Source organism: Gavialis gangeticus, unplaced genomic scaffold, assembly GCF_001723915.1.
Source record: "Gavialis gangeticus isolate Ggan-Ray unplaced genomic scaffold, GavGan_comp1, whole genome shotgun sequence".
NCBI classification, from domain to species: Eukaryota; Metazoa; Chordata; order Crocodylia; family Gavialidae; genus Gavialis; species Gavialis gangeticus.
The window spans coordinates 17,051,753-17,075,510 of record NW_017728993.1 but is presented as its reverse complement, the minus strand read 5'-3'; the positions used below and the strand labels follow the sequence as shown (position 1 = coordinate 17,075,510).

At 43.6% G+C, this 23,758-nt stretch overlaps 3 protein-coding genes across 10 annotated transcripts in view; 1 reads left to right on the top strand and 2 right to left on the bottom strand.

Annotated features, from left to right (window-relative positions):
- The window catches only part of ORC1 (origin recognition complex subunit 1), a 26,415-nt gene extending 18,731 nt beyond the window's left edge, over positions 1 to 7,684 (bottom strand). Inside the window, exons 1-5 of the mRNA XM_019501302.1 lie at positions 7,589 to 7,684; positions 5,682 to 5,775; positions 4,687 to 4,808; positions 1,431 to 1,600; positions 496 to 880 (exon numbers count right to left, since the gene is read on the bottom strand). Of these exons, the coding sequence (XP_019356847.1) occupies positions 496 to 880; positions 1,431 to 1,600; positions 4,687 to 4,808; positions 5,682 to 5,770 (766 nt within the window). The 5' untranslated portion in view covers positions 5,771 to 5,775; positions 7,589 to 7,684. The remainder of the gene's footprint in view (positions 1 to 495; positions 881 to 1,430; positions 1,601 to 4,686; positions 4,809 to 5,681; positions 5,776 to 7,588) is intronic.
- A 96-nt stretch (positions 7,685 to 7,780) lies between these two features.
- Positions 7,781 to 13,123, top strand: PRPF38A (pre-mRNA processing factor 38A). The gene is made up of 10 exons (XM_019501303.1): positions 7,781 to 7,970; positions 8,614 to 8,773; positions 9,878 to 9,999; positions 10,467 to 10,552; positions 10,725 to 10,835; positions 11,303 to 11,415; positions 11,555 to 11,581; positions 11,666 to 11,763; positions 12,123 to 12,171; positions 12,481 to 13,123. Exons 1-10 carry the CDS (start codon positions 7,841 to 7,843, stop codon positions 12,521 to 12,523), a joined length of 939 nt encoding a protein of 312 aa, XP_019356848.1. The 5' UTR covers positions 7,781 to 7,840; the 3' UTR covers positions 12,524 to 13,123.
- Positions 13,124 to 18,162: 5,039 nt separating this feature from the next.
- The window catches only part of ZCCHC11 (zinc finger CCHC-type containing 11), a 93,655-nt gene continuing 88,059 nt past the window's right edge, over positions 18,163 to 23,758 (bottom strand). For 7 of the 8 annotated variants that reach the window (XM_019501295.1, XM_019501298.1, XM_019501293.1 and 4 more), the window contains 2 exons: positions 19,818 to 19,991; positions 18,163 to 18,703 (listed from right to left, as the gene is read on the bottom strand). In XM_019501295.1, coding sequence (XP_019356840.1) covers positions 18,612 to 18,703; positions 19,818 to 19,991 — 266 coding nt within the window. In that variant the 3' untranslated portion in view covers positions 18,163 to 18,611. The remainder of the gene's footprint in view (positions 18,704 to 19,817; positions 19,992 to 23,758) is intronic. The other variant, XM_019501300.1, reaches the window with a different exon arrangement.

The window sequence follows — 23,758 nt, the reverse complement described above, 5'->3', positions numbered from 1 at the left end:
TTGGGATTACCTTCCTTTGTGCTTGGAGGACCATCTCCTTGAGGAGCAACCACTCTCCTTGGACACCTGTCTCCCCTCCCCTCCGGGACCTCAGTGCTTTCCCAACTATCCTCCTTAGCTTGTTGAAATTTGCCCTCCTAAAATCCAGGACCGCTGCCTTACTACATGCCTTATTAAGGGCTCAGTGGCTACCACAGCTGTTCAGAAGATGGACAGGGATCCTCGCACTACATGATGCTGCCATCCAAGAACAGAATCCAGTTACTGAGGGACTGGTACTCCCTGTAAACCCCTTTGCCTCAGTACCAGGTGAAAAGCAGTAAGATGCAGCCAGGCTTGCAGGAATCACTCACTGGGCTAGGAATATGTGAGGCTATAAACTTCAGTCTCTAAGATTCTCATGTTAGCCACTCTTCTGCTTGATTTAATACTGCCTGCAAAAATCCTGGTAGAACCAAAAGTAATGAATAGATACAAATCTTGCCATGTACATACTGTTTAGCTGTAACTTCTTCCTTGCTCCTGGGGTATGGTTGCCATTGGCCAGCCTTTGGGAATGTCTCTCCTTGGACAAAGACGACTTAGAAGCAGAGTGTCTTGATTCTATTTCCATTGCAAGATTCTTGTTTTTTGTGGCACTCTGAGTGCCTCTCTCTGTCTCTGTATATGCAGAACACATGATATCCAAAGGAAGCACCTGGGACTCAGTTACCAGAATGGGGGAACCATGCCCTTTCCTCGTCAGAGGTGAGGAAAGCTGAGAATATACGTCATGAGACAGAGGCTTAAAACTTTTCCCATCCCAAGATTCCTTTACATAGAAAGTTTGTTTTCTCTTTGACGTAACAGGCACCACCTCCTTTGGAGTCAGTGGTATCACCTATAAGAGGGGAAAATTTCAAGAGATTATTATCTATTGTTTATAGATTTCAAAACTAAATTCCAGTAGACCTCCTGATCTGAGTACAGACTGGAGCTGACATTTCTAGACTTGTATTTTGCAAGAGTATCCAATACTAGTTGCTTGAAATTTTCACCAAGAGATGCTCATACAGCAATAGGGTGGCATACTGAACAATACAAAACACTTGACAATCAGAATTAAAGTAGAGGCTGCAGACCATATAAGAAAGGGCATATGAGAAAGGAGAGAAGTTAAAATGACTGGAGCTTGCTGAAAAAATATGGATGCAGTAACATCCTTTATACAGGGTAAATCTTCTAGGAGACAACAGATACTTCCTAACTGTAGCCCTGGATATCAACTATTGTGCAGATGGAAGTATGCTAAAAAACATTCACAATGGCCAACTATAGACCTGCATTAAAGATTCAAGAGGATGCTGTGATAGGAAAAATGAAATAGCTTTTGTGGTTGCTTTAGGCCTTCTACCTCTTCCTTTCCTGCATGAAGGGCCTTGCATACGTACCATAACACCTCTAATGATGGTCTCCACGTTTACTTGTGTGTCATAGCTACAACTTCGATCCAAAAATATCTCCAAGGGAGAAACCTTTCTTTGCAGCAGTTTCCGTTTACTCAGTGGTATCTCTGTAAAGTGACAGAACCACTGAACAACTGCATACTTGTCTTGATGGTCTGTGGCAGAGAAAAAACAAGAAAACAACAGTTAGTATCAAAAACTTGGGATTTGGTTATGGTATAATTATCTGAAGTCCTGAAGGAACTAACGACTCCAACTGAAAATCAGAGCCACACTGTCCTAGGCACTGTATGTACACACAGTACAAAATTGCCTTCTGTGTCTAAGCAGCTGTGACAAATTGGGAGTAGGCAACCTTTTCCGGCTGTATGCCAGAAGCAGACAGGCAACTTGTGCCATGGTGTCATGAGGAGAGCACCTGTAGTAGAAGCTCCCCCATCTGTAGGCTGCATCCAGTGGTTCTGTAGGATAGGCCATAGGATGCACCTCCCAGTCTAAATAGGCAAGACAGACAAACAAGCTGAAAACAAGTGCTATACTCCAGTCCTTGGTTCCTCATCTTGACATTAAACAGATCACATCCAAGATCCTGCAGCAAGTCTATGGTAAAGCTACAAAATGAACAGAAATCCCTGAAGATGCGGTGTATTGCCTTAATTCCAAGATCATTCTTCCTCCCAGCTACAGAAGAGTTCCGTTTGAAAGCATAACATAAACTATTACATGTTTTCGATTACCATGTACCCATCTTAGTGTGCTTTCATGATGAGGTCACATGATAGATAAACAAGCCATTTGCTATGGATCTTACAGAAAAAAGGGCAGGATGCATTGACTGGCCTTATGCAGACAATTCTGCATCAACTGCTATGCAATTTTTTTGAATACATAATAACAGCACGTCAATTTAAAGGTATCCCAATCAAAAGACATCAGTACAACAAGTTATGTTAATTCTGTAGCGATACAAGTACAGCAAACTGCTCCAACTTTAATTCCGCTTTATTCATTCAAGCAATTTCCTGGGCTAGATTGCCTGCACTGCAGCCTCCGGGATTATGTCCCTGCAACCTGTGCACATAACTCAGTGTAAGTGTTCAGGGAAAATGAAACATTTTAAGACATGGAATAAAATGTTGAGGGAGGATCTATTTTATGGACACAGTCAATTTGAAATCTGGAAAAGTTAGGGTTAGAAGTAGTTTCAGGTACCCTCACCTCCCTTGGAGCTCTCTTGCAGTTTTACCTTCCCATTAGTTGTGAAGGGCGAGAGCAAGGCCTGAGCCCTATTTACACCAACTATTACACACATTACTATTAGCAACACAAACAATCAAAATTGCATACAAAGTCTAGGCTACACCGTTTCTGATTAATATACTGACAATAATTAGTGAACTACTAATCTTTTGTAGTTTATGTATTGCTACAAAATTCTTGCTAACTCTTGGTAAGCTCACTAGAAATCAGATATAAGAGAGCAAATTAATTTTTAAGCTTGGCTTCTATGATTATGAGTATGCAGGGCAAGGGAAGTTAAGAATGAGCATGTTGGCTACCAGCACAGATGGGAAAGAACATAAGAGACCTTATATCTGAGGAAATGCACTTTCACAGGATTAACCTTGTCCGACATCTCCCTATAATCCCTGGAAAAATCAGTTTGACCCTGGGTTCCCTAGTTTCAGGAAAAAAAAGAAAATTAAACCGACCCAATTAGGGAAAACAATCAATTGCTTCAACTGGAGAAACTGCTTACTTCTGGCAAAGTTCCTGGACAATGTAAAACAAGAGAAGGGGAGGTAGAACAGGATGAAAGGAGGAGTGCTGGAGATGAAAGAGAAACACAGATGACAGGACTAAGGACCCCTGCAGCCAGCTTCAACTGAAAACATTAAGAAGAAATTTCCCCCATAAACCATTCTCTACTCTAAAGGACCTGAACATCATCTGGGTACCATCAGTGACAGGATCTGGGACCAACAGGATCAGTGATCTGCTTTCTACTTCAGTATGGCAAATCCTATATGCTTGCTCAATTTTGAAGCAGAGAGGTCTAAATAGAAAAATAAATGCACTTCCTTCCCAAATAAGGTCTACTTCTATTAATCTGCAAGCTGGCCACTGAGCAACATATACCATCTAACACAAGGCATCAATAATCTCCAGACTCCAGCAACATATAGCATCTAACATAAGGCATCAATAATCTTACTGCCCAAAAGATTATTCTTTATGTTAGGAATTTTATGCTTAGTTCCAGAAAAATCAGGATTCCTCCATTTGTTTTTGGAATGCTAAATGTCACCAGCTGTGCTCTCCTGAATTGTACTAAAGTATTTAACTGGTCCTACACTGGGGTGAGGAAGGGAGAGGAGAGAAGAAAATGACTACCATAATTCCAGCCCACTGCATGAATAACATGTGGCTTGTAAGCAAAATATCAGCTCAGGAGTGATTTGACCCTCCTTGCATTAACTACTAGCTGAAATCTAAATCTAAACAACTGCCCTTGAGATGGATTAAGTCCATACACTTTAAGGAGTGATAGGGAAACAGGACTGCTGCCTTACCACAGTTCACAAGAAATTCTTGTTTTATGAAATATTGACACATCTGTCAAAAAACACCCTGCTGTGGTGTTTGAGTTCTTTGCACCAAAAGAAACTGCTCTGTTATTTTTCTGTGCTCAAGAAATGAGTGAAAGCCAACAGCTGGCATTTTCCGAGAGGTATCTTGAGTCTAAAAAGGCCAAGAACCACTGATCTAAAGATTGACCAGATCTTCATATCTAAGAAGTGGTTTTGCTGCATTTTTTTCTATTTAGTATTTAATATAATGAACAGTTTTCACTGAATCTTAACAACAAAAGACACTTCTAGCTACCAGCAGTGAGTACAGTACTAAATAACTCATAACAGATAGAACCTCAGACAAATAGCTCCCGAGACACAAGTTAATTTTCAGTTTCCATAAATAATGCTGGTCAAGTAAAGTTATTGAAACTGAGAAGGCACAGGGCCTGTGTTGCGTTCTGCCACAGTTCACTGCATACGCTGACGCAAGTCACTCAGCTTCTCAATGTCCATCTTTCAACCTTCATCTTTAAATAAAAGAAAAATTAAACACCTACTTTGCAGGGACAAGGAGGTCCAGTCTTGCACATTTCTGAAATGGCTCAAGATTTCCAAGATAGAAGGCAGAGGGACACATATTTATGAAGAAAAAAAATTGCACTTACTATCTTCATATAATTTCAAAAGTTTTGCCACAAAAGGCTGATCCGCATTCTCCCCTTCTATTAAAACACACTCTCCAAGGTGTATGCAGGTTTTTGAGCTTTCTGATTTAATCAGGAGTCCCCTAGGAAATGATGAACACACAGAGGTTAAAAGAAGTGTTTCACGTTCCTTACAATTCAAGATGCTGTTGTAATCAAATGTGGTCTTATTATCACTTCCTCTCTGGACAGATCTCCTTGCCAAATACATGCAACATTTCCTCTGTTCAGATGTTCTGTTTCCCGCTAAAAATAGGAGATGGAATCACAGTTCACAAGCGACTGGACAGTTAGCGGAACTTGCATGCAACCTTTGGAGTTAACACATCAGTTTAAAAGACACCAAGTGAACATTAGATTTTTTTTTTTTTTTAAAGTATCACAGGAAACTTACATTTTGCAATCTTTCGTGCCAAAGGATCAAAAGCGTTTTACCAAATTTAAGACTCTACATAAAAGATTCTATCAGCCACCAAAATGTAAAAAACCCTTAAAAGCACAGAGCAACAAGACAACTGTTTAGAAAGTGACAAGTATAACATCCAGGTGATGCTGTAAAACTTAAACAACCAGCATGTAATTATCCAAGTTCCAATAGCACTGGCAAATGCAAAAGTGACCAAAAAAGTGTCCAACTAGAGACAATTGCTCAAAAGAGGACATTTCTTTCAATTCCTCTCTCCACCTCTCTCGGTACAGCCGCAGTGCAACAGCTTTGTTGCTGGACAGCTATTATACATCTACCACATCATACACATCAAGAGCACCTGTCTTTGATAAGAAAGTTTTACAAGATGTTCTCATTACTTCTTCCTTGTGCTCATTCTGTGGTGCAGACATCTGACAGATACTACTACTCCAATTACCTGTGTCCCTACAGCACTTTTTCTATAACTCCCCATAAGTGTCACATTTCTTTGTGTTTCTAACCCAGTAGTAAAATAGGTATTCTTTACCTATACTGAGTTGTCTGCAGTCTCCTATCTGAGCTTGTTGCTTTTCCATACCACGAATATGTAAGCCTAGTCCGACGCCTCAGACTCATGATTTCTGTGAAAAAAAATTAAAAGCAGCACAAGGTTTACGGCTATAAGCAGTGTTGTTTAACAACAAAAGCAAGAGAAAGCAGCAGGATTTCTGGAGTCTAATTCCTAGCTGAGACACAGAGTCCAAGTTACTTTTAGCAAGTCACCAAACTTCCCTGTGCCTCAGAAAAAGATACCGGTTGCTTCAAAGGAATTTAAAATTTAAACCTAACTTTTGGCCTATGATTTGCAAGAGATAAACTGGTCTGATAATATAAAGTACGATTCCCTGAGTGTTTGCATCCTTCATCCCTGCTAGAGCTGAATGTTCTTCTACTAGTCTCTCACAAAGGCTTTTCTGAGGACCCTGCTACACGTTCAAATAAAAGCCAGAAGCTTTCGGCTACTGACAGAAGTTTCCATGCTTCTGATCTTGGCTGGATTTCAGGGCTCCCATTTGATCTACGAGGATAGCAGTTGATCTTTAAAGGATGGTGTCAGTGGTTTGCTAGCCCTGCTGGGAGAGGTCCATGATCCAGCAGCAGAAGCAGGTGCTGAAGTTGTTCGTGGGGAAGAAACACTTAGAAAGTTGAGCAAGGGTGAGGTAGACAGACCTCATCTCACTGTCTGCCTGTAACATTCAGGCCCCAGCTACACACTGCGTCCATTGCACGATTAACTGGTAAATCGCACAATAAATTTAGAGCAGCCACACGTGCAAAGTTATTCTCACGCCATGAAAAGGACTATCCAGCTATGCGAGTAATTTATACAGGGTGCTTATAAAAGTCCTCGGGCAATTTTAATAACTTTGGATAGGCACATAACAGAAGCAAACTGCAAATGGCAATTGAAAGCATCAATCATTAAGTTTTAACACAATACATATCAAATGACTGGACTTGGACACAATTGCCATCTTTTGCGATACATCGTTCACTCTGATTTTCCAACTCGTAGAAAACATTTTCCAGCTGCTGCGGAGGGATTTCATGAAGCGCATTTGTGATCCTCCCCTTTGCACAGCTTCCACTCGGCTAAAATAACTTCATGAACTCTGCTTTCCGTCGCCGCTGACAATTTGCTTCCATACCGCGGGTTCAGAGGGTTTTGGAGCTGAGGGTCCAGACCAGGCTCCCCGCAGAGGCGACAGCCTCCCACCCTGGCGATTGTCAAAAAGCATCTTGACGCCCAACCTTGCCGGCACCGCCTGATACCACCCATCTTCCTTGCGCGGGTGCAGTGGGCCGAACCCGACCATCTGCAAGGTCCCTCCCAGCCCTGAACAATGATGACACGATGCGTCTATCCAACGTGATGGAAGTGTAGTTGCACAAGGGCTGTATAAACACCGGTACAGGTTGAAAACACACAACCGCTCTGCAGCAGGCGTCTGCCCAGCTTGAATCTGAGCGCACGGCGGGGCTCTCAGCAGGTGAGGGGCGCGGCGCTGGCAGGGGCGAAGCTCAGCCGCCTCAGCTGTCCACGGGCACTTGCTGAGGGGAAGATGGAGACTCAGAGGATACCTGCTGCTAGGGCTGGTCCCTTCGCCCCTTCTTGGCCAGGCCAAGGGCCCTGCCTGGGGGAGGGAGCAGCGGGAATCCAGGCCGCCCGGGGAGGGGGGCGGGCACTGCTACACGTTACATTCATCGCACCCCTAAAGCCGCCCTCCGCCCCCAGGCCTCGCGCGCGCCCGGCTGCAGCCATTTTAAAGCCCTGAGGGAGCGGGTCGGATCCGCCTGGCAGCGCGGGGAACCCAGGTGTCCGGCCCACCTGGGTGCCACGCCGACGGGCAGGGGCAGGGGCAGGGGCAGGGGCAAGAGCAAGGGCGCACTCACCGCGCCAAGCCACGCTGCTCCGCGCCCCGGCAGCACCGACAAAATTTCGCGCCAAACGCCGCCGCCCCGCCCCCCGCGGGGCTGCCTGCCGCCCGCTTGGGGGTGGGCCTCGCGAAGCCGCGCCCGGAGTTAAGATGGCCGCCGAGAGGGGAGGGCGACGTGACTTCGCGCCGGAAGCGGAAGTGCTTCCTCCTGCCCGGAAGCTCGAAGCAGTTCCACATCCGGGGGCCGATCGCGCCTGCCGCCAGGGCCATGGCGAACCGGACGGTGAAGGACGCGCACAGCATCCACGGCACCAACCCGCAGTACCTGGTGGAGAAGATCATCCGCACCCGCATCTATGAGTCCAAGTACTGGAAGGAGGAGTGCTTCGGCCTCACCGGTACGGCCCCCCCGGGCAAGGGGCGCTTCCGGCTAGGCCGCGGGGGCGGGGCCTAGGGCCCTCGGGGGGTGGGGCTTGGCGCGGTGGCAGTGACAGGGCCCTAGGGCTGGGGCCAGGGGGGATGCAGGGACGGGGTTTAGGGCCCTGGGGGCGGGGCTTGGCACTGAGGTAGCGACAAGGTTAGTTAAGTGCTTCTATCTGGCCCTTGGGGGCGGGGCTTGGTGCGGAGGCAGTGACAGGCTTGGTGAAACCATTACTAACTCTTCCACCTGTGCCTGGGGTTCGGGCCTTGGGGTCAGGGGGGTGGGTCACAACCACGTTACTTATGGAGCAGCTCATCAATAAACTCGTCCACGTGCATCAGTGACAGGGTTGGTTAAGTTGTTACTGAGGTTTCCACCTGGCTCTTGGGGGCGGGACCTAGGACCCTGGGGGCGGGGTTTGGTGCTGAGGCAGTGACGCGGCAGGCGAAACAGTTACTGATGCCTCCAGCCTGGCCGCAGAGCCCGTCCCCTGCCCTCAGAGTCCCCGAGTGCCCTCCCCCTTTGCTGGGCCCACCGCGCCGTGTGCAAGGTGCTCGGGCCCTGGGCTCGAGCTGCCTGGCACTGACCGCGGGGCTCGTCCTGCCCCCTGTCAATTCTAGCGGAGCTGGTGGTGGACAAGGCCATGGAGCTGAAGTACGTCGGCGGCGTGTACGGAGGGAACATCAAGCCCACGCCCTTCCTGTGCCTGACCCTGAAGATGCTGCAGATCCAGCCCGAGAAGGACATCATTGTGGAGTTCATCAAGAACGAAGACTTCAAGTAAGCGAGGCAGGTTGCTGTCCCTGCCCTGGGAGCTGTCGGGCCAGGGAGGCAGACATGGGAGGTGGACAGTGACAATGCAGCTGAGTGCCAGGCTGGGCCAGAACAGGGCTCCTCTGTGGGGAGTGTCTCTTTTCCCAGGTGCTGTGCACAAGCCTGCCCGGTAATGCCTGCTTTCCCAGTGTGAGCTCTTTGCTTAGGTTGCCTTCCTTCTCGTGCTTGTTTCCTTTCGTTCATGATGCGCACCTGTCTTTGTCCGTGTGTGAGCTGGTGTGGTAAGGTGGCTACGGGGGCAGATCTGGGCTGGGGGGGGCGCGGTAGCACCCCCCTTTCAGACTGGATCACAGAGTGGGAACCTCTGGGGACTTTTTGGAAGTCCTTGGAGCAGGTGAGAATCCCCCCTTCCCTTTTGGGCTCAGTCATGTTTTCCCCTGCCACTTCCCTGCTCCTTCCTGGCCTCAGCTGGGACAGTGGTAGTAGCCAAGACAAGAGGGTTTCCCCTCCCTATGTCTGCTTCCATGGGGCAAGGCTAGGTGGGGAAACCCACCCTTGGCCCATTTCTACTGTTCCTGCTGAGCCTAGCCCCCTGCCCAGCCTTGCTGGAGTACGCGGGCTTGGTACAGAAGCTTCCCCCGCACCTCAGGGACAGTAGGGAAAGCGGCAGCCACGAGCAAGGAAGGAGAAGGGAGAGGACCTGACTAAACACGAAGGGGGTGGGGGCGGATTCTGCTCTGGGACCTTTAAGAAGTCCCTGGAGGCTCCCCCAGCATGCTCTGTGGGCACCAGTGGGTGGGAGGTGGGGAGCAGGGATACAGTCACCTGTGTGGGGCAGGTTGTTGCTCCCAAAGCTCCTTAGCCATCCAGGGATGGATCCAGGATTTGGCAATCTGCCCATTTTCTTTTGGTATAGAACTGATAATGCACGAAGGGCGCAGAGTTGTTAGGAGTGGGCACATACGGGAGAAAAAGTGCAGTCTCCCATGTCATATTAGTTTGTGTATCAGTCGTCCTCTGAGGCTCTTGCAAGAAAGGCTTCACTGTTCATTATCTTCCTGCACAGAAAGATCTCGCATGTGAACCGCTGCATTCTGTTGTGCTTTTCAGATATGTCAGAATGCTTGGTGCATTATACATGAGATTGACTGGCACTGCCATCGACTGCTACAAGTACCTCGAGCCACTGTACAACGATTATCGGAAAATAAAGAGTCAAAATAGAAATGGGGGTAAGAAATCTTATGTTCTCAGGGTAAAGCAGAGCGGCACGGACAGCCCTTTGTAAGAGACCTCTCCTTTAGTATTGTCTGCTATATAGGAATGCAGGGGTGGAAATAGCTCCTTGTTTTGATATGAATTCACTCATCACATATGCTGTGGCTGGGCCTGCTTCTTTGCTAACATTATCTTAAATTGGAGCTCGCACACTTCTGTGTACTTTCTTCAGGCCTATGTGTTTGTGTTAATAGAGCAGCACCTAAAGGAAGAGCATAGGACTGGGCATCAGGGATTTTCTGATTGTAGCTCTGCCACAGGTTTGCTACCTGTTAAACAGGGTTAATAACTTTCCCAGCTGCTAGGCTGTTCTGCTGTGAGGGTTGGGTTTGAACAGCACATAACATAGTCTCCTGAATATTAAGTATTGGTACCTAAAGCAAAGATGACTGCCTTGTTTTAAACATATTTTTTCTTTCAGAATTTGAACTGATGCATGTGGATGAATTTATTGATGAACTGCTCCATAAGGAACGTGTCTGTGATATCATTTTACCTCGATTGCAGGTATGTAGAGGCTGGTAATCCAACTTTATGTTATATATAACATAAGCAGTCATCTGACTTACAAGCATGCTGCACAACATAATAGCTAAGGGTCTGTCAAGTGCAAATTAAGCCTTATATGTAAGCATGTTTGTGTGGATTACACGAAATGACAAGTGGGTATTTCTTTTAGAAACGTTACGTCCTGGAAGAAGCTGAACAACTAGAGACTCGGGTTAGTGCACTGGAAGAAGATATGGATGATGTAGAGTCTAGCGAGGAAGAGGAAGAGGAGGATGAAAAGGTCTGTGAATTGTATTGTTGTTTATCTTCAATGGAAAGTTACTTTGGGTGCCAAAATATTTATGCAGTGGAGCGTTTCCAGAAAACTTCTCATCATTGCAGTGTCATAAGAACTGCTAGTGAAGTCTTAAGTCCTACCATGGCAGTAAAACAGACTTTTTATCGGGGTTCTCTGCCTGATGAACTTTAACTGGCTTATGTATTCTCTCCTAATTAGACATGTTGTGGTCACATTAAAATAGATATTTGGTTGGTCAGTTTCACCATATTTTGAGGGGGGGTTGGGTATAGGGTAGAAACAGAGTTTCTACTAAAGTCAGTATACTTTGTACTGTGCAGTCATCAAATGTGTAGGTAGTTTCATTTTAAGACTTAAGTTGACTAGAAAGCCCTGCTGCATCTTTATGCATACGGAACATCAGGGTGAAAAGATTGTTAGGAGCTCTGTGATTTTTGTGTTGCTTGCAGATGGAGAGGGCACCCTCCCCTGATCATCGCAGGAGAGGCTACAGAGATTTGGACAAGCCACGCAGATCTCCAACTGTGAGATACAGGAGGAGCCGAAGCAGGTCTCCACGAAGGTGATGTATTGCTGCTTTTCCCCCAGAAAAAACTTTTCAGCCGTCTGCTAAGCATTGGTTCCAGAACTAAAGGCTATGTAACGACTGAATGAATGCTTCACCAATTTTCAAGCCGTTCTCTTGTCTTTCTTACCTGCAGGCGAAGCCGCTCACCCAAGAGGAGAAGGTAAAAGAGTTATTGCTTTTACATTCTGTTGGAAAAAACAATTGTTTGTAAAATCAAGTTGTCTAACATTCTCCCTCCCTCTAGCCCATCGCCGCGCCGGGAGAGGCATCGCAGCAAAAGCCCAAGGCGACACCGGAGCAGGTCCAGGGAGAGACGCCACAGATCAAGATCTAAATCTCCAGGTAGTTCAGTTATATGCTGCTGTCTGTCTTAATAATGCCCTAAGAATCTAGCTCCTGCTATCACGGAGTGGATGGATAAGTTCAGTTTAGAACATGGCTAAAATTGTATGAATTTATGCTCTAAGAACGGCTCTTACTCTATGTAAGACTGGCTTAGCTTCATCTTCAAATGTTTCTATCACTAGATAACCACAAAAAAATTCTAACATTAAATGCCTAACTGGGGAACGAGTTAATCTTTTGACAGTACTGGAGGGTCAGTGCTAGAGGCAGACTTTATTAGCAGAAATGGAGAGTAGTCATGTGACAGTTCTTTTTTCTGGAGATCAGCACTAATAATTTTATTTTTTTGTTAACAGGGCACCATCGTAGTCATAGACACAGAAGTCATTCCAAATCACCTGAAAGGTAAAAGCTTTGTCTTTCTTAAAAATTCCCACTCATATGTGAAAAAGCTCTTGCAAACCAATGTCAGAGCTTTCCTTTCACAAAGAAACTGAATTTTGAGATTTGTACCAATTTCTCTTACTACTATTTGTTTTGAAATCAAGTTAGGTTGTGGGTTGGGTCTTTCTATTAGAAAGCAACAGGTTGATACCTCATGTCTGCATTGCAATTAATTTTTTTTTTTTTTTTTAGGACAAACCATCTAGTTTGCTTTGTCCAGCAGCTTCTCTCTCTCAAACACACATTGAAACATTGTTGTTACCATTTCAGATCAAAGAAAAGCCACAAGAAGAGTCGACGAGGGAACGAATAAAGGATGAATTCCTCTAAGCGATTTGGGGACCCTGACCCAAATTCTGCTTGTAGATACTGTCCCGTTTATTTTGCAGGACAGGACAGGTGCTGGCTGCTTTAGCAGTCTTTTTTTTTTTTTTAATCCTCGTTCCAATCTCCTCTTATACAAGAAAGTGTTTGGGTTTTTTTTCTATTAAGAAAAAGCTAAAGTAACTTTTTAATGTTTATCCTCCTAGTGGAATGTGAGGAATAGCATGGTTTTTAAAATGTTTTCTTGATGGCCTGTGTAAAAATAGCACAGCAGTGACAAGTCTAAGATACCCTATAATGTTTATTAATTTGTTATGAAATACCCTTGTTCATAAAGGCTGCTTCCTGTTTTCTAAAGTAAGTTGTCTGTGTGCATCTATACAGACCTGGCTGACTGAACTGATACAGAAAGACTTTTTTTTAGATACTCCACTCGTTCAGTTGTTTTTTGGTTAAGAGGCCTAGAGAAGTTGGCAAGAGACTGAAGACCCAACCACATGTCTATAACCACCATTCATGTTTGAATATTTCTTGTGATATCAATCAGCTCTGTCTGTACTTGTAAATAAAACAATGGCTTTACACTGAATGCATTTCTACCCATAGAAGTGTTCAAAGGTAGAGCACGGAGATGAAACTGTCAACTTCTAGAAATATTACTGAACCTCTCCAGTAATGAACTGCATAGCCTTCTTCACAACAAACAATTTATATGGTAATCCTTAGCCTCTGCTCTGCAACTGAGATAGAAAGGATACTGGGCTAGCTGGTCTGAGTCAGGTCTCCAGCTGTGATTCACAGTATAGATGTAGGACTTACACTCTTCCACTAATGGAGAAGAGGCCTTCAAGTGGTACTTAAACATTTGGCTGTCTGGCATGTCATGTTCAGTGTTACTGAAAATGCAGCGACTGTTTGTAACTGCAAGAGCTTCATATGCTTCAATCTTTGTTCTTTCCTTTCCTGTGGTAGTAACTAACTTTCCACAAACCTAAACAATGCTTACATTTGAATACAAGTATTTAACTACTCAGTGAAAGTAAGGAGGCTTGTATGAATTTGTACTTAAAACTCATGTTTCAGATGTGTGTGTGTAGATTCCAGGAGAAAAACAGCGCAGGTCACCCTGTTTGTGTTTGGAAGGCACACTGAGCTGCAAGGCCTAGATATTAACACAAGCTTAGATGCTGAAGAAATTGAATTGTCCCTCCAACCCCCAACCCCTTCAAGTGGGATGGTGGGGAGAGGGGACGGGCAGGGGATACACTGAAACCGCTGCCTTTTAAATACATCTTCCAACACCTGACACTAGAGGATGCAAGGCATGGAGTTATGTCTAACAGCACACAGGAGATGGTTTAGAAAGTAAGCTGACAAGCCCCTGCATCTATGACTATGGGAATGATGTGTTCAACAGGTGCAGGGAATAAACTGTTCTAGGGTTAAAATGCTAAACTTTGGAAGCAGAGACTTTTTAAAAAAAAGCCAGTCAAGCAAACTAGATTCTGCAGCAAGAAATGAAAATCCTTAAACTCAGTATAAATTCTGAGTATAAAATTGATTGGGGAAATTAAGCATGAGTTGTGAAAGATGTACACCCATGTACAAAAGAAAAAAGAAACAGAAGCAAAAGTGGTTGAAGAGCAAGCTTTAAGAAGTTAAGTTACACAGAAAACACAGACCCAACCCAGGTAAAGCCACCACAAAATACTAGAGCAGGCACTGAGTCAGTGAAATCCATGAAGCAAAGATGATGAACAATAGATACAAGTGAAGGAGCATGCCTGCTGGACTAGCACAGTTAAAGGAGCAATCAAGAATAAGGACCATTACAAACAAGTTAAATGGCTTTTTGTTTCAGTGGCTCTTATGGAAATAACATGCTTTCAACTGACAAAATACTTCAGAGACGGAAGGAAGAGACAATGCTGAAACGAGCTGATGAACAGCTTGAAGTCCAGAGAGTAGACACTTGACAGCAGAATAAAGAAGTCAAGTTACTAATAAATACATGCTCTTATTAAGATCAGCTACTCTAACTGAAGGGCAGCAACTCTTAAAAAGTCACCCAGGGGTGATGCTGGTACTTACAAGATACTGAGCCCTATTTAAGTACTGAGAGAGTTGGTTGCTACTGAAATGTACGCTGGTGGTCAAAGCGTATTAGGATGTATGAAAAAAGGACAGCAAATGCTGGAACAGACTATCATCTAAACTAGGGATGCTCAACCCCCACCCCACAGACCCAATTTACCACTGCTGCCACATCACGTGGCCTGCAGGATTCCTCGTGGATCTGAGAAGCCCTGCAGGCATCCGAGTATGCTCGACTGGGTGCGCAGGGGCCTGATCCCAGTGTGCAGAGCTGTGTAGGGTCAGTCCAGAGTTGGATCCTGGCCACACCAGAGCAGGGCACAGCTGGATCCCAGCTGGGCAGGGGCAATGCAGGGCCTCTGGCTGCAGATCCCAGCTAGGCAGGGGCAACACAGGGCTCCATCTGGCCTGCAGACTGGCCCTGTGGCACTTATCTGGCCCACGGGGTTCAGGTTTGGTCAGCCAATTTTAATACACAAGCTGGAGGAATCGGTGGGCAATGAAACTACTCCGTAAACTGAAAAGACAAAGATGTTCAGCTAGGAGATGGTAAATCAAGAGCGACAGTCTTGTAATGAAAACACAAGGGTTCAGTCAGTCAAACTGAAAAGCAATGCATTTTAAATGAAAAGGATTTTTTCAATGTATTCGTTTTTACCACAGAACCTGTGAACTCAATACAACAAGGTGGCAAAAGTCCAGAAAATTAGTGTAGAATTCACAAGACCTTTATGGATAATGAGGCTATCCACTGTTACATGAAAAGAACTTTTTTTCTTAATAAGATGTAAATATTTCTGGGTATGAGCCAGACAATTAATGGAGGCAGGTAAAAGCTTCCACTAAGATCACATTTTCTGTAATTATTGACCACAAATTTTAAATCTTTCTCTGAAGTATCTGCTATCAGCCACGATCGGAGATGAGATGTTGGACTAGAAGGACCACAGGTGTGAGCAAGTGGCAACTCCTTTGTTCCTAGCAGCATCTGCCTTATTATATGTGAAAAGCGAAGGGTGAGCAACTAAGCCCACAATTGTTTAAACAGCAGAATGAGACCATCTGTCCTGGCTAAATCTCTCTTATTAAAAGGTTAGTAACTATTTCACAGAACAAACATGCTGTTCTAAACCTGAAGCAGCAGGAGCTGTCACCTCTGGTTAGGCCGTATTAACATTATATTCAGAAGAGAGATGAGATTTTCAATGCTTAAAAAATGTTACATGCTTATTATGATTAAATGTCACTTAACAGAGCTAGTGAGGACAACCCAAAGAGAACTCTGGGTTGGATTACCAAAATAATCCCAACAAAAATAGAGACGCCGTAGTGTGTTCCCAGAAGCTTTGCAAAGTTCACAAGTTTGTTGGACCAGTGGCAATTAATTTTCAGAAATAGGGGCCCAGCAAAACTCTGAAAAGGGAGTCCCCAAGTAGCCAAAAAGGGATGGGTAGACTCTGCTAGAATTCAATATCCTACTTCGGATCCAGGAGCTAGTCATTAACTACTAGAGTTAAGAGTACAGACTTCCTGATCCTTGCTTGAAATAGCCCCCAAGTGTTGGTGAAGGGTGGGAGCAAGCTAGCAAGGCCTGTTGGAAAGCCTGAGGTTTAGGCCTCTTGTGCTGATCAATAATACATGTTACAGATGATATGTATTGCATATAAAGCACATTCTGGGGGTTTAATTCTAAGCACGCTGACAGTAATTAGTAAATTATTAGTTTTGTGTATCTTCTGTCTTCCTACTCATGCAAATGCTTGGCGAGCTTACCAGAAACTAGACACAAGAGCAACATAAATTCCGCTACTGTCACCCTGACTGTGGAGGAAGTTTAGTATTGGCAAGTTGAATGCCAGAGTAGGTGGGGAAGGAAATAGGAGACCCTTTAGGAGGGTCTGCATTTTCACAGAAGGATGAATCTGGTCTAATCGGGATCTCTCTACGGTTACCTGAAAAAAATCCATTTGAACTCGGGTTTCTCAGAGTTTCAAAGAACAAAGAAAATTAAACCAAGTTAAGGGAAAATTAAGGGAAAGAGCAAAAAGCCTGCATTTTTCTGGCAAAGGCAAAATAGAACAGGGGTGGCCAACCTGTGGTCCACATCACAAGCGGCATGGGCAGCCTCTGTATATGGCATGGAGATTGGGGAGGTGACAGGGAGCAGAAAGTAGAGCTACAGATCAGGTAGGGAAGGGGATCCAAGTGGTAGTTATGGAGGGCATGAAGCTTAACTTGTAGCATGCCTGCCAAAAAAGTTGGCCCCTGCTGATGTAAAACAATAAAAGGGGAGACAAAGCAGGGTGAAAGGGGAGGTGCTTGTGATGATCGGACTAAGGGGCCCTGCAGCCAACTGTAACCGGAAACACCAAGATATTGCCCCTATGAACTGTTATTTGGTAACCGTTCACAAGGAGGCCTCTACTGCATCTGGGCACTATCAGTGACAAAATCCTATGCTAACAGGATCAGTGGTCTCCTTCCTACTTCAGAAGGGCAAATCCTATACGCTTAATCGATTTTGCAGCAAAGACCTAAATATAAAAAAAAGTAAAATTCCAAAATATTCTAGGAGGAAAAGAAAGGCTTAGAGCAGAGTAAACGTGTCTAACTTAAATATATCCACACAGTAGTCACCAGAGCCATCTATGCATGTTCAAAAGAGACCTTTAAGATTGCTGCAGAGTAAACTGGCTATAGTCTGAAATTTGCTGTTTAAATCGGATTGCCTTAAGAATGATGAATAAAGGATTAAGAGCCAGAAAATGAAATGCCTCTCTCTTGAAAGGGCCTGACTTAGGCAATGGGCAAACCTACCCAGCTGTTTAAAAAATTGAAGGGAAGCTGCCATTGGGGAACGCACATCATCCATTACAATGTACCCATTACATCTCCTGCAGCGATTCTAATGAGTTAAATCACTATAACTTAATCCTGGATGAAACTGTTACAGCTCTTTTGCTACACCTGTATCACTACAGAAGCATGAAGCCATAACAGTTTTTCAGAACAGCTTATACCGGTATCGCTGGATCCATACAGCTGCTATCTGTCCACACCCAAAGAAAGGTCAAGAAAGACTTTACCGTGACCTCCTCCAACTGAGCCAGGTAAAATAAAGCCTCTATCCTTTTGAGGTGCATCATACACAGAATGTGAACAAGAGGCATATATGGGAGGACCAGGTTAACAGCAAGTTACCTCTTCCCCCATGACTGAGCGTTATGGTGCAGTCAGATTTCTTTGGAGTACTTGCACGTAACTGGAAGGATTGCTTGTGAAGGCAGAAGCAGCGGCCCACTCCCTTCATCCATGCATACTGGAAGCATTTAAAGGAAAATGATAGGATCAATAAAATGTTAGTGAATAGAAAAGGCAATGATTTTGGAAAAACCCCAAGGGGCATATTAAGTTCCCTGTTTGTGCCCAGGCTCCTTTAAGTCACTTCTTACAAACTTTTCACATGAGGCTACATTTGTTACCCAATTATAAACCAAAGTAAATTCAATATACAAACGCGGAAAAGGAAAAACCTTCATTCTTGTGTTGCGCAGTTTTGTTTTATTTTTTGTTTTAAAAAGTTTTTTTTGGCACTACATAGTTCTGCAAAGAATAGAAGTGACAAATTTTAAAACACATGAAATCCCTTTCTAATTTTATTTTTTTAGAACAATATATATAAAGTTTGAAGCAACCAAAGTATGAATACAGCTAATAGAAAATAAAGAACTTAATTTTAAAAATTCTCTCTCTTTACAGTTTATCAAGATAAAACAAAAACACAATTCCCCTTAAAAATAGGGTAATAAAATAGATGAAATTTGTATCACTCAGTTTTGTGATACTAGTAAAAACTATAGATCATATCTATGTACAAATGATACAGTTTAAAAACAGTCTTAAATAATCTTTTATCTAAACATGTTGCATGTGGTAAGATTTTAAAATCAGAACCTGATTTTTCTCCCCCCCGCCATAAAATTTCACTTTTTCTGTTGAATGTAATTCATATTCAAGTGTGGGTGTCCTTGAGACAGAAGCGAGAACCGCTGGTTACTCTGCATCAGTGGACCAGCTAAAAGAAAATGGATTACAATTACTTCAGCAAATAAGATGTACTTCAAAGTGCTTGGCTATATTCACTGAATTATACATTTATGAATACAAGCATCTACTTGAGTGACAAGAGATTCCAGTTGTGTTACTCTCACGTATATATAAAATATAATGCTGCTTTAATCCAGCTGGTAAAAATCCCACAGAATCAAAATGCATCTTTATTTTCATATCAGTGCATGTGACTGCTTTTAAAATACAATAAAATAAATAATTTGAAGAGTAGAAAATGTGGGTCTCACCTGGAAATCTCACCTCATTCAATGGATGCAAGTGCAAAAGTAACTGGCTTTATATACAGTGCTTTTAATGCTAAGGATTCTATCTGGGTTTATATAAGTTGCCCCAGCACTATGGTGTCTGGGTCCTTCTGAGCAGATTCTGGGGTACAATCCAAATTCCTGTTGGAATGAAAGATGATTGCCCCCGTTGACTTCGATGGGATTTAGATCAAGCCATTTGTGACCCAGAGTCCAACCCCACAAAGTGCTGCACACCCTCAACTTCCACTTCCAACCAGGAGGAGCTGAGCGTGACAACATATTGAATGACAGGGCTCTTAAGTGCCTGATCTTGTAATCTTTACTTACAAGTAGCTCCCTGAAGTTGTATGAAAGATGATCACAGTAGGTTAGGATTACTTACGAGAGAAATAGCTACAGGGTCTTGCCACAGTCATACAAAAATCACTTTAAAGCCACATGTGCATTTCCGTGGGTGATAGTATGGGAGGGCAGCAGTGAAAGGGCCGTACGTGTATAAGCATGGAGATCAGTGATCAAGGAAAATGGGGCCAAACCTCGTACTATTTCAGGAAGTGCCATGAAATGTCCATGCAGTGCAAGCAGGATTTTAGGGTTTAATTTTAAAAGATCTCTGCACAGACTTCACTTATCTACCAAGGGAAGAGGAAGTGTTGATGCAACTCTGCTGGGATTCAAACTTAGGGTTCCAAAGAGCCTGAGCTTTTGAACAATAATTCATTGGCCTCTATGGTATTCAAACAGTAAAGAGACATATAGCTTCAGCAGACATGTTGTATGAGCTGTTGATTCATTTACTTGTTCTAGTACCTTGAGGGTAGAAAGGTTTGTTCGGTGGATAGCTGGCATTTCCCTGCTGCATGTAGTTCTGAGGCATATTGTAAGGCCACGCTCCTCGGAGGAGAGGAAAATGGGTAGGGGTCCCATGGTCCCAAGGGACAGAAGGAGGGTTCATTTTACCAAACTGTCCTTGGAAACCCTGATCTATTTTTCAATTGAAAGGGAAAAGCATATTGCAAGTTGAAATAATTAAACAGTAAATCACAAAATACAACTTACACGTCAACAAGTATATGTCGGGGACCGAAAGCAGCTAGCTTCGGAAAGTTAGATTCTTAATAAAACAGTTATATTTAAAATAAAATGACTGTTTGTGACCTGAATGACTCCACTGCTTAAGTGTAGTACTATTAGCTTGTTGGTGCCAGAAAATGAATCAGCCCTTAGAACCGCGACAGAAGATCCCAGTCAGTACAAGAAGAAATGTGCAATGTTAACAATACAGGGTGCAAGTTCTCAACAATGTTAACATCTGATCTGGCAGAGGTGTTCAATTATCACCGAAGTCCATGGATTTGGGGGCAATCATTGTATTGCAGGACCACAACAGATCTGTACGAAGTGTTAGGAGTGGAATTGTACCAATTCCTGAACATTTAAGACACTTCATACATTTGCATACCAACCTAACATACGTTTCTATCTACAAATATAAAAAAAGACCCTCAGCTAACCATACAACAACATGTATGCTAGTCAGTTCACAACCCTAGTACTACTGAAGCATGAAAGATGAGAAATCAAGCACCCAGAAGTCAGGGTATTCCAAAAATTAATGCCTAGTGCTCATTATTAAATCTGGTCTCTTTGTGTATGCCTTCCAATTTTAGAAGGCTGTGCAATATTCTATCCTTTAAAAATATAAAGATGAGGCATCTTTATTTTAATTTGATGTTAGTTGTTAACAAGTAACTGCATTAAACCACCTCTTGAAAAGCCTGTTTTCAGGCTCCCCAGGAAGTCTGCAGATGGTTTTCACTGTTATAAAACCAGGCAAGGCCCACAATGCAGGAGCTAACTCTCATGTGGGTCTCACTGTTCCAAGCAAAATGCCTTTTTTTTAAAAAAAAACCCCCACACATACCACTGTTTAGACTGGTCTTGCTCATGTTTCATCTTAGGTTCTGCTTTTAGAAAAAATTTAAAAAATCCCAATCCCAAATAGCTCTGGATTAAGCAATTTACATAATTAATTGTCAGTTGAGAACAGTGTTGCCAAGGTTCGTTAAAGGCTACAGGAAGTTGCATGTTTTGGCTGGGCAGAGATTGAAAGTGGGAGAGGAAGGCTAGGACTGGATGGGAAAGACTCTGGGACTGGAATCAGCTGTGTTGGATGGGGAGTACAAGGATCTCACAAACTGGAAAATTGAGCAGGACGATAAACAACATGGGAAAAACTGCGTCTTGGATAGCAAGTTTGGAAAGGAAAACAGGACTGCCTCAGCAGAACAACTTGGACTAGAATGAGAACCACGAGGATGCAAACAGGGACTGGACTTGCAAAAGGCAATGGGACTAAGAAAAGGACCCAGGGATGGCGACGAGACAGTCCTGGGACAAAGGAATGTTGGAGGGAAATTACAGAAGGGCTAAAACTCGGGGTGAGATAGGTGTGTGCATCTATCTGTGCCCACTAAAACCCTCAAGAGTCTGGGGAGCCAGATGAGTTTGACACCCCTGGTATAAAGTGACTGTCTCTGTTAATGAACTGAAGGAATGTATTAGTAGGAGCACTGCCGACAGATCAAGGGAGTAATTATCCCCTCTATTCTGCATTGGTGAGGCCACATCTGGAGCACTGCATCCAGTTTTGGATCCCCCACTACAGAGAGGATGTGGACAAATTGGAAAGAGTCCAGCAGAAGGCAATGAAAATGGTTCAGGACACAACTTGTGAGGAGAGGCTGAGGGAACTGGGCTTCTTTAGTTTAAAGAGAAGACCAAGAGGGAGTGAATAGCAGCCTTCATCTCCCTGCAGGGGGGTTGCAAAGAGGATGGAGCTGGACTGTTCTTAGCGGTGGCAGATGACAGGACAAGGAGCAATGGGCTCGAGTTGCAGCAAGGGAAGTTTAGGTTAGATATTATGCAAACCAATCAGTAGGAGGGTGGTGAAGCACTAGAACGGGTTAGCTAGAAAGGTGGTGAAATCTCCATCCTTGTAAGTTTTTAAGGCCAGGCTCAACAGAGTCCTGGCTGGAATGATCTAGTTGGGGACAGTCCTGCTTTGAGCAGGAAGTTGGACTAGATAGATGACCTCCTGAGGTCCCTACCAACCCTAGTTTTCTATGATTTCTGTTGTTTAGATGTCACATTGGATTATTTTTTAAATAATAAGAACAACAACTAGGAAAATTAATGTTTTAAAAGAACACTAGTAAGGTCACAAAGCCAAGCACTCAAAAGATACGAAATACCAGAGTTAGTGTTGATTCCATAACCATAAAAACACCCCTGCCCCCCATGTACGTATGTGTCATGGTAACATACTACCCACCAAACACACATTATTCAATACATAGGTTGGATCTTCTGTGAGTATGATCCAGAAAGTAAAAGTGATGCTCGTCTGTAAAACCCTGTTCTAATTTGCTGCAGAAGATGGAAAATGTATAGCGACTGTAGCAAAAGAAAAGATGGTCTTATTGTTAAAAAGCTACATGCTGCCTTGGAAAATTAAGATATATCCCTGTCTATTACAGATTAGGTCTGATGGTAGTAGGGTTACTTGCCAAACTTCTCAGAAGTGGCCACTAATGGTCTGTCCTTCATTTTTAATGCCCAACTTAAGTCCTTGGGCTGTGATTTGTAGAAGTACTGATTGCTCACAGCTGCAAATGAAGTCAATATGAGCTAGTTTTCAAATATACTAAGTGCCACATAATGCAAAGTACTCTGAAAACTAAAGCCCAAGCTGGGCACCTAAAATTAGTGGAAACTTTTTATCTTAATTTCTCAATGTGCAAGTTTCTCATCTTTAATATGGGGATAACACCACCAGAACCTTGCTGGGGTGTTACAAAAATTAATGAATGTTTATGAAGGAGTCAGACCCCACAGTAGTGAGTATCAGAAAAATCTAGGAGGAAATGAAAAATGTCCTCTATTCTTTGCAAAGAATGATGCAGTGGGCCTGTGGAAGAAAAGTGTAATTAAAGTCTGTATCATGATGCACAAAGGGGGCATACTACAATTGCACAAACAATCTTAATCCTGGCATTTGCTAACTTTTAAGCGCTTGATTTTACAACCCGAGGGAATGGATATACAACATACTTAGTGTGGGATGAAGGGGGTGGATGTTTACTGTATCTGTCAGTTGTCCCCACCAGTTGCTCTTACCCATGGTAAGTGCATGATAAAAGGCAATATCTTCATCTTCACCAAAAGTGATGTAGCTACCACTTCCTGTGGGCAGCACATGATAAACACCCACCTCCAACTGTCCCTTTTCCCTGGTGGCAAATTGATTGTTGGCCATACAATGATGTTACAAGAACGTTAAGGGTATCTGCGTAATATAGTTTACAAACGATAGAGACAGCATGAATAGAGACCAGATCTGAAAACAAAGAGTTGGAATGATGGTCAAGGTTGAAGAAATGTATTGGAATGCCCTGAATTGAGTGCTTGAATTCTCAGCCCTACTGTTGCATTCAAATGCACTTTTTGCACTGACGTGAAAGGTTCACTTTATTGTGCCAAACTAATACGTTACTGAATTTCCCAGTGGAAAGCGCCAGCATTTCCCAGAGCTGCTGATGGCATGATCTACCAATGCTTAACAAAAAGCCAATGCAAACACATGTAACTTTTCCTGGAAAACACTTTAAACAATATTACCAAGTCACAGTACAGCCCGTGTATGTCACTCAGTTCCTTAAGCCCCAGTCTTTTCTCTTTCTTTCTTTCTT